General features: G+C 57.2%; 1 protein-coding gene across 1 annotated transcript in view; it reads left to right on the top strand.

Annotated features, from left to right (window-relative positions):
- STX18 (syntaxin 18) overlaps window positions 1-16,689 on the top strand; it is a 111,494-nt gene that overhangs the window by 91,866 nt on the left and 2,939 nt on the right. Inside the window, exons 6-9 of the mRNA XM_006893580.1 lie at window positions 6,989-7,101; window positions 10,165-10,253; window positions 15,494-15,552; window positions 16,488-16,557. Of these exons, the coding sequence (XP_006893642.1) occupies window positions 6,989-7,101; window positions 10,165-10,253; window positions 15,494-15,552; window positions 16,488-16,557 (331 nt within the window). The remainder of the gene's footprint in view (window positions 1-6,988; window positions 7,102-10,164; window positions 10,254-15,493; window positions 15,553-16,487; window positions 16,558-16,689) is intronic.

Below are 16,689 nucleotides of genomic sequence, written 5' to 3'. Positions count from 1 at the left end.
CCCGCCCCTCCCACCCTCCTGCCTCTCACAGGTGGTGTGAGAACTAAGTCAGTCACTTTCGGTAAAACACTGGTGGTGTGCAGCCAGTGAACCTCAAAATTAGAGTGACACAGTGGTTCCGTGCTTGGCTGCCAACCACAGGGTTGCCGGTTTGAACCTACCCACCGCTCGCCAGGAGAAACCCTGCTGGAAACCCCGTGGGAAGCTCCCCCTGCCCGGCAGGGTTCAGGTGGGAACTGACCAGCAGCAGAGGGCTTGGCTCTGAGCCCTGGTGGTGCAGAGGCTAAGAGCTTGGCTGCTAACTGAAACATGAGAGGGTCCCACCCTGCAGACGGTCCTCAGAGGAGGGTGCAGCAGTCCGCGTATGAGTAAAACGTGCAGTGGGTGTGGGGTGCCCACGTCTGACCTCTGCAGCTCCCCCAGGGGGAACAGTCCTCGTCAACAATGACCACAGTACAGGACTAGTCCCTGCGGGGCCCACTTGTGACAGCAGCCACCCCTCCCAGGGCCCGCACTGCTCTGCTGGGCCCTCGGATTTGGTAGCGTGGCCACACAGATCTCACAGACGTCGATTCACGGCCAGAGGGTGTGCTGGGGCAGTTAACAGGCACAAGGCTTCGTCAGGACAGCTCCTCAAGCTGCCAGCAGGCCCTGTGACCTTTAAGCCTCTTCACTTTGTTGTGTGTTGTGTTGGAGCCCGTTAATCGCTGACCCTCCTGTGGGTTTTCAGAGGCAACCAGTCTCCTCACCACCAGGCCAGCAGAGCTCTGTCCTCCACTGTAGGTCAGAGTTACAAAGCTCTTAAGGCTGCCCACTGGGCACCTCCCAACACCCACCCCAGGCCCTCCGGCAAGCTTGGGGAAGGCCCCTGACCAGGCTCGATGGGGCAGCAGCCCCGGAGCAGCTCTGGGGTTCTCTAACACTGCTGCTTCAGCATCTCCACACGGTCCACGCAGGAATCTCCAGCCCCGAAGGACGCGTGCTGTGTTCTCTGCCTCTTTCTCGCTGCTTCCTGTCTTCTGTCTCTAAACTGCGCAGTTTAAGCCGATGGGATGCAGGGCTAACCTCTGCCACCCTTGGTGTTCTCCGCCCCCCCCCCCCCGATTGCGTGTTCTCCCCAGCAGCATGGCTGAGTGCAGGGGCAGTGGCCTAGGAAAGCCTTGTGAACGTCACCCCGCTGCCCAGCTTCCGCCCGGAAACCCCTGGGAGCAGCTCTCTGTGCAGGCTGCTGTGTGTAGGAATCAGTGTGCTCCCTGCTCTCCGGCCTTTGTCCGGGTCGGGCTCAGGCAGTATGGTAACTCAATTCACGTAACCGTTACGAAAATCTTACTTAAAATGCTGTTATCCAGCTGTACGCTAATGGAGACATGAGACTCCGCTCATTGGGTGTGCTGAGTGAGGGGTACGCAGAGCAGCTTGGATTTCGGCCTCTGGAAAACCAGGGCAGGTTCCTCAGACAGTGGGATTCGCATAGGCTGTGGGAAGAAACACAGCATGAGGGAAATCAGTGGGCAACGTCGAGCCTGGAAGGAGGGGGCGCAGAGGAGGGTCGAGAGGGGACCCGCAAGGAGGGTGTCGGCCCCTCGGAGCGGACCCCCATCAGGCAAAGCGAGGCCACTGGGGCCTGGGGGAACAGGTTTCCCTGATACTCCAGGTGGACCCCCAGACCCAGCTGTGGCTGCGTCCTCCATCCGCAGAGCCTGGTTCTCAGCAGTTTAAACAAAGATGTAAATTAAAATCCCTCTGGTGGGACTTGTTCTAATTTAGACTGTGAAGTGCAGCCTCCGTTCCTGCCAGATCGCTGTCCTGGGCCCGTGTGAGCTGGAGACCTTGAGAGGCGTAAGCTCTGCCCTTCCCCCAGGGGTGCACTGTGTGAGTCTCCAGCTGTCTGTCCGTCTGGCTGTCCGTGTAGGACCATCGTGTGGTTCATCCCTCTCCCGGTTCTCTTCCTCTTTACACAGCGGCCAGAAGCTCACAGTTCTCACCGCCTCACCCAGGCTGAACTTCGTCCTTAAAGCCAGACTCCGCCGCTGTTCCCTCCTGGGTCTCCATGTGGCCTGTGCCCAGGGCCATCCGGGATGACTTTCTGTTCTGGGAAGGCCTCCTTCTCCAAGGATCTTTTGCTGGTTTATTTGCTTTTGACACGGTGCACCTCCACTCAACGCTCCCCTCTCCAGCCAGGATCTATCAGCAAAGCAGCCCCGTCCAGCCTTCCCGCCTATGACAGCGCTGACCACTCGGGAAGAGCATCCTGGGCCCCGCGCCCTGCGCCCCGGTGTGATCAGCTGTGACTGACACCCTCATGCGGTGTGACGGCTCCCATGCCCCCTGCCCCACCTCGGGCCCTCAGGCAGCGTCCCTGCCCTGGTCTGTGGCCGGGCACTGAAGGCACCGAAGGCGGTTAGATGAATGATGAGCTCTTCCCGATCTGCATGGGTGTGGAGGTGGCTCTGCGTCCCGGAGCCACAGCAGGGCAGCTGCCATGTTTTATTCCTTGGTTGTGACTGGGAACGGCTACTGTCACACGTCTCCTTAAAGCACAGACGCAGGTCCAGAGCAACGACGAGATCCGATCACCCACCGAGCTGGCTCTTCAAAGAACAGACCAGTTCCAACCCGCAGTCAGCATGGTTTCTGGATTTTTCAAAGATTATGAAGCAAAAGACAGCAATGAAGAATGTTCTCCAGACACCAGATGTGGCCTAAAGGATTTGCAGAATACCTGTTCCTGTACCGAATAGGCGGACTGAGCCTGGCTCGGGGCAGATGGTCCGAAGGGCAGCCAGGAGTGGTGTTTGTGGGCTCAGGGTGGTCCTCTGCTCACGGTTGTCTCCTCATTAGACGTCATGGGCCATGGCCCACATTAGACGTAAAGCCCCAGTGCTTTGATGACCCTGTTTGATGAGACGTGTCTGCTGATGAAGTCGCTGCATCAGGTTTCTGTAAAGGTTTCCAGATGCTTCCTCTTCATTTTTCTCCTTCTCTTGGACGGGACCAGAACATCTGGTTGATGGTCTGATCCTGGTCCTGGTGGGATGGCGTCCCTCAGAGAGAAGAAAGGTTAAATCCTCAACAACTAACGGAAATGTGACAATTCAGGACCATCCAAAGACAGGCTGGTGGTGTCCTTCTGAAAGGACGCAGCCTTGAAGCCGCCACCCGTCCACCCCATCAGGTCGCCGTGTGCCGGCATCGTATGGATGACAGATGACGGCAGCTGGACCACACCTGGCGTGGTGCACGGGAGTGGTGCTGGCCCAGCTTTTTGCCCACTGGACACCTGACGAATGATGGCAACAATGGCCTGACCAGGGCAGGGGCGGTGTGGATTGCTCCCTGCTGTGTTGATGACGATAGTACCTGTGTTCCGAACGCCGTACTCTGAAGGCCACTTGGGCAATTACGTTGTTTTTGCAGGTGCCGCCAAGTCGACTCTTAACACAGAGCAGCTCAGTGAGGAGCAGATCAGGGCTTGTCCTTTCCTATGCCAACCTCATGTCTCCACCACTCTGCGGCCACTGTGCCGGCCCGCCTCACTCAGGGTCACTCTGCGGCCACTGTGCCGGCCCGCCTCACTCAGGGTCACTCTGCGGCCACTGTGCCGGCCCACCTCACTGAGGGTCCATCCACTCTGCGGCCACTGTGTCGGCCCGCCTCACTCAGGGTCACTCTGCGGCCACTGTGCCGGCCCACCTCACTCAGGGTCACTCTGCGGCCACTGTGCCAGCCCGCCTCACTGACGGTCACTCTGCGGCCACTGTGCCGGCCCGCCTCACTCAGGGTCACTCTGTGGCCACTGTGCCGGCCCACCTCACTGAGGGTCCATCCACTCTGCGGCCACTGTGCCGGCCCGCCTCACTCAGGGTCACTCTGCGGCCACTGTGCCGGCCCGCCTCACTGACAGCTTCCTGCCCTTCACTGACCTCTGCCTTTCCATGCACCTGCGCCTTCTGACACATGCCAGATTGTGAGAGATTTCACCGTCCTCGCCTCGAAGGAGGAGCCAGGATGCAGTTCTTCCAGGACAGATGTGTCTGGGTTATGTGCCGTCCAGTCGACTACCACTCATAGCGACCCTCTGCACAGTAGCCCTGAACCCTGCTCTATCCTGAGCCAATCTCACTTTCTCTACACCTACCCTTGTTACCCCAGTTATTCTGTCAGTCTGTCTCACCTGAGGTCTTCTCCTGGGCTGTCCCTCCACCCTTCCAATCATGATGTCCTCCCCAAAGACCAGTCCTTCCTGGCTACATGCACAAAGTATGTAAAATGGACTTCAAAATCCTTGCCTCCAAGGAGAAGCTTGCTTTCACCCTTTCCAGGACCAACTTGTTCTCTTACCAGTCCATAGTATTTTCAGTATTCTTCTCCAGCATCAAACTCAAAAGCATCAATTCTTTTGTCATCCTTGGTCCAGCTCTTTGATGCATAGTAAACAGTATGCCTCTGGAAACTCCATGAACTTTGATAAATGTTGGTAGCTGTAGAGGGGCTCCAAGCCTTTTGTTCATAGCATCACTATGAGTCATGCTTGACTCGAAGGCAGTCAACAAGAAGAAGTAATTGCAAAGACCATACCTTGGATCAGGTGCACCTTGGTCTCTAGACTAACATCCTTGCTCTTCTGCACTCTGGAGAGGTCCCTAACAGCAGATTCTCCTAATTCATCTTTGGATTCCCTGACTGCTTACTGCCAAGAGTGTTGATTGTGGGACTAAGCAAGCTGAAATTGTTAACAGTCTCAGTTTCTTCATCTTTCATGCTGCCAATTAGCCCAGTGGAGAGAATCGTCATTGTCTTGATGTTGACCTTCAGTCCATATTGCAAGCTAATATGCTATATGTTGTTATTATTATGTGCTGTCAAGTCACTTGGGACTCGTAGTGACCCTGTGCACAGTAGCTCTGACCCCTGTCTTATCCTGAGCCAGTCTCACTGTCTCTGACACACCTACCCTCATTACCCCAGTTACTGTGTCAGTCATCTCATCGGGGGTCCTCCTTTCCTGGGCTGTCCCTCCACCTTTCCAGTCATGATGTCCGCCTCCAGGAGCTGGTCCCTCCTGGCCACGTGCCCAGTATACTGATGAGAACTAGAATATTCATCTCTCCATGGCTCCCTTCTATCTGGAGCCCTCGTAATGACACAGCTGACATAGGAGCGCTCTGCTGGAGTCTAGAATAATCCCTTCTCTGCTAATATTTTTATAGGACTTTCTTTACAGTTTGCAAAACGTTTGTCTCTTATTCTCTGCAAGTCAGTCCCTCTCCCTTTCGGCCCCTCCCCCTTCTCTTTTACCACCGTCACTGGAGTTCCACTGTTTGTCACCTAAGAGTCCTGGGAAACAACGGCTGGCCGGTGGAAATTGGGTTGGTTGCAGCCAGGAAATGTTAAGCCTTTGGTTAGAGAAATCAGTTCAGATACACTATGGGGCATAAGCTGTTCTTTCTGATGCCTTTTCAAACATTTATTTTTACCAAATTGCCTTCAAGTAGTGAATTTGTCATTTCCCTGAGGATTTCTGTAGACATTGTCTGTGATAATTAGAATCTGTTTTTATCACCTACAAAGAAAGGGAGAGAGCACTCAGCTTTGTCTAAGTCGGCCCCAACTCAGCCTGTCGTTCCTCTTAACACTGAAAACTGTTACTACAGAGCGGCCTTGAACCCAGGATGACAGGGACCACCTTGTGAAGCTGCCTTTATCAAAGCTTGTTAGACCCTTTGCCTTGACCTCAGCCCTGAAGGGAGCCAGAGCACGGGGGGACTCGGAGATGTGGGGTGCTCAGAGTCCCTGTGGGTGTCAGTGCCCCATGTGGATGTGGAGGTCCTGTGTGTACATCAGGACTCCAGGTGGGCAGTAGTGTCCCGTGTGGACATCAGTGTCCCTTGTGGGTATCAGGGGCCCCTGTGTGTATGTCAGGACCGCAGGTGAGGACTGGTGTCCCATGTGGACGTCTGTGTCCCGCGTGGGCGTCTGTGCCACATGAGTGTCGGTCAGTGTCTTGTGTGGGCATCATTGTCCTGCATGGGCGTCTGTGTCCCATGAGGGTGTCTGTGTCCCGTGTGGGTGTCTGTGTCCCGCATGGGCGTCTGTGCCACATGGCTGTCAGTCAGTGTCTTGTGTGGGCGTCTGTGTCCCGCGTGGGTGTTGGAGCCCCATGTGGGCTTCTTTACACCCTGGTTCCGGTGCCAGGGTTCCGGCAGGGCGAGGTGGGCAAAGTATGGGTGCAGAGCCTGAGGGGTCACCACACGGCGTCTGGGGCTGGACACGGAGGTGCTGCTGGTAGCTGGCAAATCGGTCTGGCTCCCACAGTGCCACATACAGTGGAAGGCAATGCTGCCCGCTCCTGTGTCACCCGCTCCTGTGTCACCCGCTCTGTCACGGTGATGTCCTCAGAGCTCCCACGGTACATGCAGCACATGGTCAAATCAAACACGAAACCAGCCAGTGACTGCTGAGTGGATTCCACTCCTAGTGACCCTGGAGGGCCCTCAAGGACTGGCCGGGGGGGTCCCCACGGCCAGAGTCAGTGGAAGCACACTGCCTGTCTGTCATCAGCCTTCCAATAGCAGCCTAGCACTTAACCACTGCACCACCAGTGCCGCATTTTAGGTGCGCCCTGTGCATCTGTGTAAAAGCCGTGGCGTCCTGGGTCTGGTGGTGACCATGCCAGTCCGTGCGGACGTGGTGGTGACCATGCCAGTCTGTGCGGACGTGGTGGTGACCGTGCCAGTCCGTGCGGACGTGGTGGTGACCATGCCAGTCCGTGTGGACGTGGTGGCACGTCCTCTGGCACATGCTAACAGTGACAGGTCCCTGCATGTGGGCCACCACGCTGTGTTGGGGTGCACAGGAGACACTTCCAGGCAGAGCCGGAGGTGGACGCAGGGACGCCGGGCAGGTGGGGGTCATGTGCAGCGCCCTCTGCCTGTCACGCAGGAGCCTGATAGGACAAGGATTCACACAGCTACTCTTTTTCATTCAGGTCCAGGCTGGAACCGGAACCCAGTACAAAGACGCGAGAGGCCACGTCTGAGCCCGCCTCCCAGAGCCAATCAAAGGACTCAGAGGAGACACCAGTCCCTGAAGAACACCCAGGTGGGAGTCAGGGTGCTACCCAGGCTTGCATTTCTTCACAGACCTGTCAGCAGAACTGCAGGGCCTAGAAAGTGCTCCTAATCCCAGGTGCCTTGGGGGCTCGGTGTTTTCTGAAGCAGAGGAAAGAGGTAGGGGCAGCCTTAGCCCCACAACCATGCTGGGGGGGGGCATTCTACAGAGTCCTGGAGGTAGCCCTGTGGAGCCCTTAAAAGAAGGTGACAGGGCCAGGCCACCTGTCAGGCTGACGCCACCACAGTGCTTGAGGTGGGCTGGAGGCCCAGAACCAGGACAGAACCCACAGCTCGGCCTGGGGGATCCCCCCCTTAAAGGGTTTATTGCGATTTGAGCGAAAGTTCAGAGAACAAGTTGGTTGTCCAGCAGTTTGTACCCATTTGTGGCGTTGATTGACTTACCCAGGCTGTAGCAGCACTCTTCCCACTTCGGACCAGTGATTCCCATTTCCTCTCGCCCTGACCTCTCCCTTCTGCCTTGTGAACTTTCTCCCTGGGCAAATGCTGCCTTGTTGATCTCACGTGGCTGATTGTTCTCAAAAGTGCCTTCCTCCTGGTGTGACTGTCAATGCTGGGGGGCCTGTTTGTACCCCCAGAGCTTGGGTCCCACTGTTGGAAGGGGAGGGCCTCTGTCCTGTACGGCACCGCCCACGGTGGGCAGCGGCGCCAGCACCTCAGCCTTTGCCTGGCTCAGGGCGCACGTAGGAGACGCAGCAGCTGTAAGCTGGACGGTGAGCTTCCTGCATCTCAGCCTGTCCCCGCCGAGAGAGCCGTTCCTGACGTGACGGGGGCTGGGTGTCCACAGCTGGAAGCGGGGTCTGTGCCTCACCTTGTGTGCCCTGGCGGCCCGGCCACCCCTCTGAGGAGTGCCTGCTGGGCGGTTGGCTGTTGGGGAGCAGGGCCGAGCTGTGCTCTGATCAGAAACGAGGCACTCCAACGCCATCCTTCCCACCGTATTAGCTGTCAGCACAAGGCCCGTGTCCAGCGTGTCCCACAGACATGGCAGGGCCCTCCCACTGTCCTCTCGGTGGTCCCATAGTTGCTAGTGCATGTTTCAGGGGCCACTTGTCCACCATTGGGCGCTCACCACAGAGCACACAGGACGCCCTGTATGTCTGCTCGACTCTGAGGCCATGTGCACAGGCCTCCTCTCCGTTCAGCAGTCCCGAGTGAGTAGCAAGGGACGGAGACATGTGGCCTGGTGGCAGCGCGGGGCTGCCCATCAGCCATGCTGTGGACCATGGTTTCTACAGTTGCCCGCTTCTGTCTGGTTCCCGGGTCATAGTGGTTTTGTGTGTCTAATTTTGGTGCTCATATCCTTGAGAAAAGCAGAAGCTTGCAGTGGGGACCGCAATGAGGACAAGGGGGAGGCAGGGCTCTGGGGGCAGGGCTGGGTGGGCACAGAGGACACAGGGCTGCCCAGGGCATGGCTAGAGGCACGAGAAAACACAAGGTCAGTTTCTGCAGGTGCTCCTGCAGTCCATCTTTTCTAAGATGTTTTCTGCAATGACAGTTTTGGCAAAAAGTGAGGGTGACAAAGGCTGTGCTGGGTCCTGGTGGGTGTGGCAGTGTCTCTGTGAGCGCCTGGTCCTGTCACCGCCATCCCGTCCACACCTGGGCTCTCTGACCAGCTTCTCTACGTTACAGCTGTTGCTCTGCGCTGTTTCTCTCTCAGTCTCCAAACAACTCTGTGGGCTTCTGCTTGACGCACGCAGCCAAGAGCACTCCCAGGGGACAACTTAGAGATAGAGGCCAGTGCTGCCCTCGTGATTGTCCTCCCCTCGTCCCACAGTCCCACACCCCAGAGCTGTCCTGGGCAGCTGCCCACCAGCAGGCACACAGTGCGTAGACTGAGAGCGTAGAAGCAGCGGTGGCCCATCAGCAGCGATACCGCTCCATAATCCATAATACAGTACCAGCCGGTGGGTTCCAACATGGCAGCCTTCCCTGTTTCCAAGCCTGGAAGCCTTTACAGGAAACTGCCCCCCTTTTGCCCTCAGAGTGGCTGGTGGAATCACACTGATTTTTTTGTGTGTAACACACTCCCCCGTGAGGGCTCTGATGTGGCCTTATAGTGGAGTAGTATGCAGCTATGTAAAAGGAAGAGATGAGTTTATGCAACCAGACTGATGCAAAATTATCTCAGGTATATTGCTGGGTTAGACAAGCAGGTTTGAGGACAATCTGTTATGTTAGTGGCAATCGATATGCTAGTGAAAATCAAGCTGCCACATGTATAAAACTTCGTGTCATTTCTGAGTTTAGGTAGGGCCGGGAATTGCATGCGTGTGTATATATGAATACGCTTAGGAAAAGTCTGAGCTACAGTGACCGTGGGAAAGGAGGTAGGCTGGGGAGGGCACGTTGTCTCCTGTCTTAAATCTTTATTTTCTTTTTTTTAACAAAGAGAATAGTTCTTTGCCGTGTTTAAGAAAATCTGCAGAAAGGGCATAGTAAGTGTGTATCATTTGAAGTACAGCATATATTATGGCTTGTTCTGAGCGATGGCCCCTCAGTCTGCAGCGTTGCTGGGTCAGGGCGTAGGTCTCCTCTCCCCGTCTCGTACGCGTACTCACGTGTGCCCACACACACGCATATGTTCATTCATTCACACACGTGTGCCCACACAGTGCAGTCACATTGCCCACACACATGTGCCCACACACATGTGCCCACACACATTCACATATGCTCGTGCTCACACACGTTGCCCACGTATGTACGTGTATGTCCATGTTCCCACCCTCACACATGTTTGCATGTGCGCTTTTTCCTGTGCTCACACACATGTGCCCACACACGTACATATATGCCCACACCCCCGTGTATAGGCGCTCACACAGACCACCGACGATCTGTGCGGCATTGACCTGTGCGGCATTGACTGCTCCTGCCCCCGGTGCTTGGAAGGAGCCGCAGGTGAATGCGGTCAGGCCAGCGAGGGGCCACGTCCTCATCTTCCCGCACTCCCTGCCCCCTGAGTCCGCCTGTTTTCAGGGAGTACTTTTCCCTTCTGTCTGTTTCCGACCGTGTGGGTTTCTTTTTTCCATAGAAAAGATCTTGCCCGACACACAGCCTGAGCTGGGAAGCTGGGGCGACGGGAAAGGCGAAGAGGAGTTGTCCCCAGAGGAGATCCAGATGGTAAGGCTGCCCCGGGTGGGAGGCCGGCTCGATCCCCAGCCCTGGGGCGCTTCTGTTTGTACAGCTCTGATGTCTGTGTACTTGTGCCCTGATTGCCTCATGCCCGGGAGCGTCTCGTATCCGTGCAGTTTACCGTAGCATAATTAAAGAAGAAATTGTCTTGGAACAGTTTGAATGATATCAGCCGATTTGGAGCCACAATAAAATCTTCCTCTAGACTAAGGGTCTTTCATAATGTCTTTTAAGTGTTAGAATCGTAAGCGCTAGAGTGATGTGAGGTACCTGTGAGCAGTGGAAAGACTAGGTCCCTAACAGCTGGTATTAGCCCCACTTGGTTCCCCGGGGACTGACGTGACAGTGTATGACCTCTAGGTGCAGTTCAGAAAGAATTGGAGAGCTTGGCAGGTGCCAGGCCAGCGCATGTGTGCGGTGTCCGCGTGGGCTTGTCCGGACCCGGGCCCAGGATGCCACGGGCACACCTGCCTGTGGCCCTGAGACACCTGGCATCACGTTGCCTGCTGAGAAGAGCTCGGGACATGCTCCACGGAGTGTGCCATCTAGGGCACCTGGACAGGTGGCAGTTGGTGTTAAGTGCTATACAGTCAGCTCCAGTTCCCAGCAGCCCCTGGGATACCAGAACCAAGCCCTGCCGAGACCTCCTCCTGCCTCACGTTCCTGCAGTTGGAGCCCCTTGTTGCTGCCACCTGTCAGGTCAGCTCATCAAGCATCTCCCCTTTTTCACCGGCCCTCCACAGAGTGTGATGTCCTTCTCCAGGGACCAGCCCTCCTGAGAACATGCCCTCATTTCCAAGGAACATTCTGTCTCTTCTTCCAATACAAATGTGTTTCCTCTTCTGGACGTCAGTGGTGTGTTCTCTGCCAGCACCCTCAGTCATCTTCCATCGACCAGCGCAGGTCAGGCACACCTGATTCCTCAGAGTGGCACGCTGGCTTCTGAACACTCCCGGGAAGTCTCTCAGGATGTGCCCAGCACGGTACATCATTTGAGTTCGTGACTGCTGTGTCCACTGACGCTGACTGTGGGTCCACGTACAATGCCACCCTTGACAGCTTCAGTATTTCCTCCTTCGTCACAGTGTTGCCTGGGGTCCATTTGTGAGAACTTTGCTTTCTTTACGTTGACGTGTGGTCCATACTGAATGCTTTGATCTTCAGACGCTTCAAGGCCTCTTCCCTTTCAGCAAACAAGATTGCATCATCTGTGTATCGCTGGACAGGATCTCCTGGACCCTCAGTGAGATGTGCCGGCACGGTGACTGCAGTACTGGCTGAAGCCCGGCAGAGATTGTGAGGACGGCGCAGGACTGGACAGCACCCACCCAATGCCTGGGGTTTCCTGAGGAGGAGTCGGCTCAGGCTGAGTCTGGTCTTGGTTTGCCACTTGCTTCTGTTGGTACCAGGAGGTCAGGAGAATGTACTGCACTGGGAAAGGCTGCAGTCAGGGGCCTCTCCAGATGACGGAGAAGCAACGGTGTCAGTCTGAGGACTGAGGTGTGTCTGATTCAGGCCGTGGTCTTTTCAGTCACTTGCTTTGCATCTGAGAGCTGGACAGTGACTAAGGCTGACAGACGACGAACTGATGGCTTTGTGTTGCAGTGTTGGAGGAGAGTGTTGAACATCCCCTGGACTGTCCGGAGAACAAACGGGTCTTGGAGAAAATGCAGTCAGAGTGCTCCTTGGAGGCAAAGACGATGCAGCTTTGTCTCACATATGTCACGCCTGTTGCTAAGTGAGGCTCTTCCTTAGAGAAGGACGTCATGCTTGGAAAGGGGGAGGCTCAGAGGAAGAGAGAAAGGCCTCCGCTGGGTGGATTGACGCAGTAACTGCGGCGGTTGGCTCAGTGTGTCGGAGATGTCGAGGATGGCACAGGATAGGACAGGGTTCAGACCTGTTGTTCACAGGAACGCTGTGAGTCGTACTCGAGGGCACCTGACAAAACAACCCGTCTCACTGCACTCCTGACGGAGTGAGTTGGCCTCTGGAAGCATCCAGTCATTCCCTGGCCAGTTCCCACGACTCACGCCCGGTTTTGCTGCCGTCTTGCAAATGGAGTGGGCATCAGGCTGGAAGAGTCGTGCTTTCCTGACTGGCTATTTAACGTTCGCTTAGCTTCTTTCTGAATTGGCAATAATCGTCACGCAGCACATCTTATCCTCTGACTCACCCAAGCCTTATTAAGAAGGCGGGGCCCCGAAAATGAAGAGAAGGAACGCCGTGCTGTTTATTTTAAATTGGAAAGTGCTGTAGCGAATTGTGGCCATAATTCATAGTCACGGTTTCTGCATTTTGTCCCTGGGGGTGAACTAATGCATTAAGCCCCCTGTTGGGCATTTCGTCTCATCATTTTTTTCCCCAGAGGAGATGTTGTTGAGTGTTCCCGGGTGGGCACTGGCCGTTAGGGCCTGTGCACAAGAAGTGGCCGCTTCAGCCTGGGGTGCAGGTGTTCTGGTGGCCCTGAGGTAGTACAGGCAGGCGCCCTGACGTCGGGCTGCGTGGAGCCAGACCACTTTCTGCTTTTATCAGGGCGGAAGCGAGCCTCCTCCTGGACCAGTTCCTCCTCCTGCCCCAGCCGGCTCTGGCCTCAAGTGAAAACACCTGCATTTCTAGTTTCTCCCCCGGGACAGCTTTTGAAGGCACGAGCGTGACTTCTGTGTCGCTCTCCCTCTCAGTTCCTCCCGTGGTGAGGTCACTGCCGGCAGACCTGTGTCTGGGGCCTTGTGGGTTGGTGGGTGACCAGGTCCTGGCATTGGCCAGGGAGAGGAGAATGTGAGAAGCTCGGGACCCACGAGACACAGGTGGGGACTCAGGCGAGGGACGGAGCTGAGGAGTGTGCATGGTTTGGCAGAGAGGCAGGGGCCCTGGTAGCTTAATGGGAAGGAATTGTACTGCCCACACAGAGGTGTGCAGTTCGAATGCAGCCGCTGCTCTGCAGGAGAAAGATGGACAGTGTCCTCCATGTGATTAGCTTACTACCCCTGAAAGCCCAGGGAAGAGCAGGTCCAGCTCGACTTTACGTAGCATATTGCACAAAGGAAGAGATTGCTCATCTTGGTGACACAGACACTGACAGGCCACTGAGAAGGTGTCTGACAGCTGGCTGCCCGGTCCTCTTGTAGGACTGTCCACAAATCCGCTGGCGTTCCCACGATCCAGCCTGCCCTTGGCCTTGGCTCCTCGCACCCTCACTCCACACATGGACACGAGGCGCACAGGTGTGCAGTTCAGCCCGCCTCAGAGACCATTCTGCAGCCCTGACCCCGTCTGCCAGAGCCTCACCGCGCATGCGAGGTGGTGGCCTCACACTCATCCGTGGAGACGGGGTGGGACGTGGGTCCTCCGCAGCCAGGTCTCCCGAGCTGGTGGCCTCACACTCATCTGTGGAGACGGCAGCCAGGTCTGATATTTGTCTGTGGAGATGGCGTTGGTTGTGACACGGGTTCACTGTAGGTGTCGGGGGGCAGTCACCTCCTGCTGATCTGTGGAGACTGGCCAGGTGGCCGCAGAAGTGGTCCTGTCATTCAGCCTGTTGTTCGGTGCCGTCGGGTTGACTACGACCCAGTGCAGACAGCCCCGAGCCCTGCCCTGCCCCACTCCACCCTCATCTCCACACACTCGCGCTCAGTGGTGTCACTGCGTCCGTCCGTCCGTCCGTCTTGGCGAGGGCGTCCTCCTTCCGCAGTGACATCTTCATTCTCCCCACGAGCCTTTGTGATGCACAGGCCACAGCGCCCCTCACTGCCCAGTGCTGCCTCACCAGCCTGCCTGTTTTCTGTCCTGTGGGTCTGCGGTGAGATGGGGCACCCGGGGCACTTGAAGGCGGTCAGGACTGAGAACTGAGCCATCTAGTGTGTCAGTGCTGTGCTGGGCTTGGGGTTCAGAGAATAAATCCCCAGGGGGAGGCAGGTGTGAGGAGTGGGGAGGGTGGTGATGAGTGAGGTGCGGCAGCTGTAACAAGAAAGGGACGTGGGTGTATCTGCCTCGTGTGACCAAGAAGCATGCTCTTGAGCTCCCATCAAAGGATTGCTCAGCCCTGGGGCCAGGAGGGCAGTGAGGGCCCAGTGTGGAGACCCAGGGAGACAGGGCAGAGGGTCCATCACAGGGAGCCCTGGGCCACCCCTCCTGAAGGGGTGATGCAGAGACAGGGCAGAGGGCCCATCACGGGGAGCCCTGGGCCAGCCCCCCCCTTGAAGGGCCCAGCACCCCGTGGTCTTATGGGATTCATGGTTTCAATTTTCTGACTGCTGAGGGGAGGAGAGCGGAACAGAGGGAGCGAGACGGTGGGGGCGGAATACAGCCTGCAGGGAGGCCTGTGTGTGAGCTTTGGAGGTGGAAGTGGCAGACTCGGGGAGGGAGGTGGCAGGAAGAGCTGGCACTGCAGCGTCAGAGGACGGCTGGGGCCATGGTGACGGGCTGCTGCCCGAGGCTGCCCAGACAGGAGTGTGAGCAGGCCAAGACCTGAGGAGAAGGTGCAGAGAGGTGGGAGCAGGAGGCGGGGACCAGGACAGTGAGACCGGTGAGGGTGTGGGGAGGGGGATGTGACCAGGGGACACGGAAGGATGAAGGTGTGACAGGTGTGGGGGTGAGAGAGATAAGGGAACATAGGGTGGTGTGACCAGGAGTCAGAGATGGGTGGAGAGACCATTTGACAGGTGTAGAGGTAAGGAGGGCGTGGGGGGGGGGGGTGATAGGTGTTGAGGTGAGAGGTGAGGACGTGTGGGGGGTGGTAGGTGTTGAGGTGAGAGGTGAGGACGTGTGGGGGGGTGGTAGGTGTTGAGGTGAGAGGTGAGGAGGGCGTGGGGGGGTGATAGGTATTGAGGTGAGGAGGTCGTGTGGGGGGGTGATAGGTGTTGAGGTGAGAGGTGAGGAGGGCGTGGGGGGGGTGTTGACCTGGAGGCAGAAGGTGTAAGAGGAGACCATGTGGCAGGTGTGGAGGTGAGAAGTGAGGAGGGCATGAGTAGGGAGTGGCAGGTGTGGAGAGATGAGAGGACATGGGGACAGGTGACCAGGTGGTACAGGGAATTGTGCTGTGGAGTCCTGAGAACTTCACTCTTCTTTGGGTCTATTTTCCCCTAAAGTGGGGGTGGCTCACCCCGATGTGTTGTCCCCTAGCCCGTGGGCTCGGGACCCCACCGAGCAGGGCACCTGCCTTCCGCAGCGTGGCTGTTGAGGAGAAATCCTGTGTGACGTCACTCACGGCGCACTCGGTTGTGTCCCCACAGTTTGAACAAGAGAACCAGCGGCTCGTGGGCGAGATGAACAGCCTGTTTGATGAAGTGAGGTACGTGAGCTGATGGCCTCACTTTGCCCGGGGAAGGGGCCTCTTTCCTCGGTCCCAGGCCTTTGGGGGTGGGGGCTGCCACTGTCCCCAGCTGCCTCCCCAGGTGCTGCGTGTTGGTCCCTGAGAGAATGGCTCTCACTGCACTGAGCTGCTCACGTTGTTGGCAGCAGGACCGGGTGCACAACCCCCTCCAGCAGATGGCTGGGCCTCTCAGCATTGCATTGTGGGCACTTCCCAAAAGAGGGTGGGCCCACCGCACCTGCCCGCTCCTGTCCCCACAGGCGGGGTCCCCTCCCCACAGGCAGGGTCCCCCAGCAGCCTTCCTGAGCATTATGCCCCCAGCTGGGCTCCTGCTCTCTCAGCCCCTCCCCCACCCCCTCCCTTCTGTGCCCCTCCCCACCTGGGGTCCTCTTACCCCATGTCTCCACACTCTCTTGGGCCAGGATTGGGGGCTCCCCACCCCATCCTTCCCCTCTGCCCCCCACACACTGCTGGGACAGGACTGACCCTGCCATGCCGGCCAGGGACACCCCCACCCCAACTGGGTCAGCAGGAGGACTCAGGAACATGCCCTGACGTCATCGCTGGAGTCCCCACTCTGTGTTCCTTGGGTGACGCTGGCCAGGTTAACCCTGGGGCCTGCGCGTACCCGTCTCTGGGGATGAGGGTCTGTGTGTGTGGTGGGTGTTTCCAGACGGTGAAGAACGTGGGTGGGTGAAGGGTCCTAATTAACGCTGAGCTGACAAGTGGAATTGCCCCTCCCCTCCCCCAACACATGGCACCCTGAGTGAGGCCTGGAGAGGGTGGAGTGTCCATGACAGTGACCTCCCACGGCATCCTGCTCCCCTGGTGTCCACACATGGGGGCACGGAGAGGGTGGGGTGTCCATGACAATGCCCAGCATTGACGGCTCACCTCGCCATCTTTCTGTGAAGGCAAATTGAAGGGACAGTGGTTGAAATCTCCAGGCTCCAAGAGATATTCACAGAGAAGGTTTTGCAGCAGGTAAGAATTACGACGCCAGCTTCCGTTGGCTTAGAGTGCAGCCCTTCTCACTGCGTGTATGTGCGTGTGCGCATATGGGGCGGGGAGTGCATCTGAGTACGTGCGTCTGTGGGTCTGCGTGTCTTTGCGTGC

This window comes from Elephantulus edwardii, unplaced genomic scaffold, assembly GCF_000299155.1.
Source record: "Elephantulus edwardii isolate Elephantulus edwardi_28Jun2011 unplaced genomic scaffold, EleEdw1.0 scaffold00129, whole genome shotgun sequence".
Lineage (NCBI taxonomy): Eukaryota > Metazoa > Chordata > Mammalia > Macroscelidea > Macroscelididae > Elephantulus > Elephantulus edwardii.
Note: the sequence above shows the minus strand (reverse complement) of the source record. Positions and strands in the feature narration are given on the sequence as shown.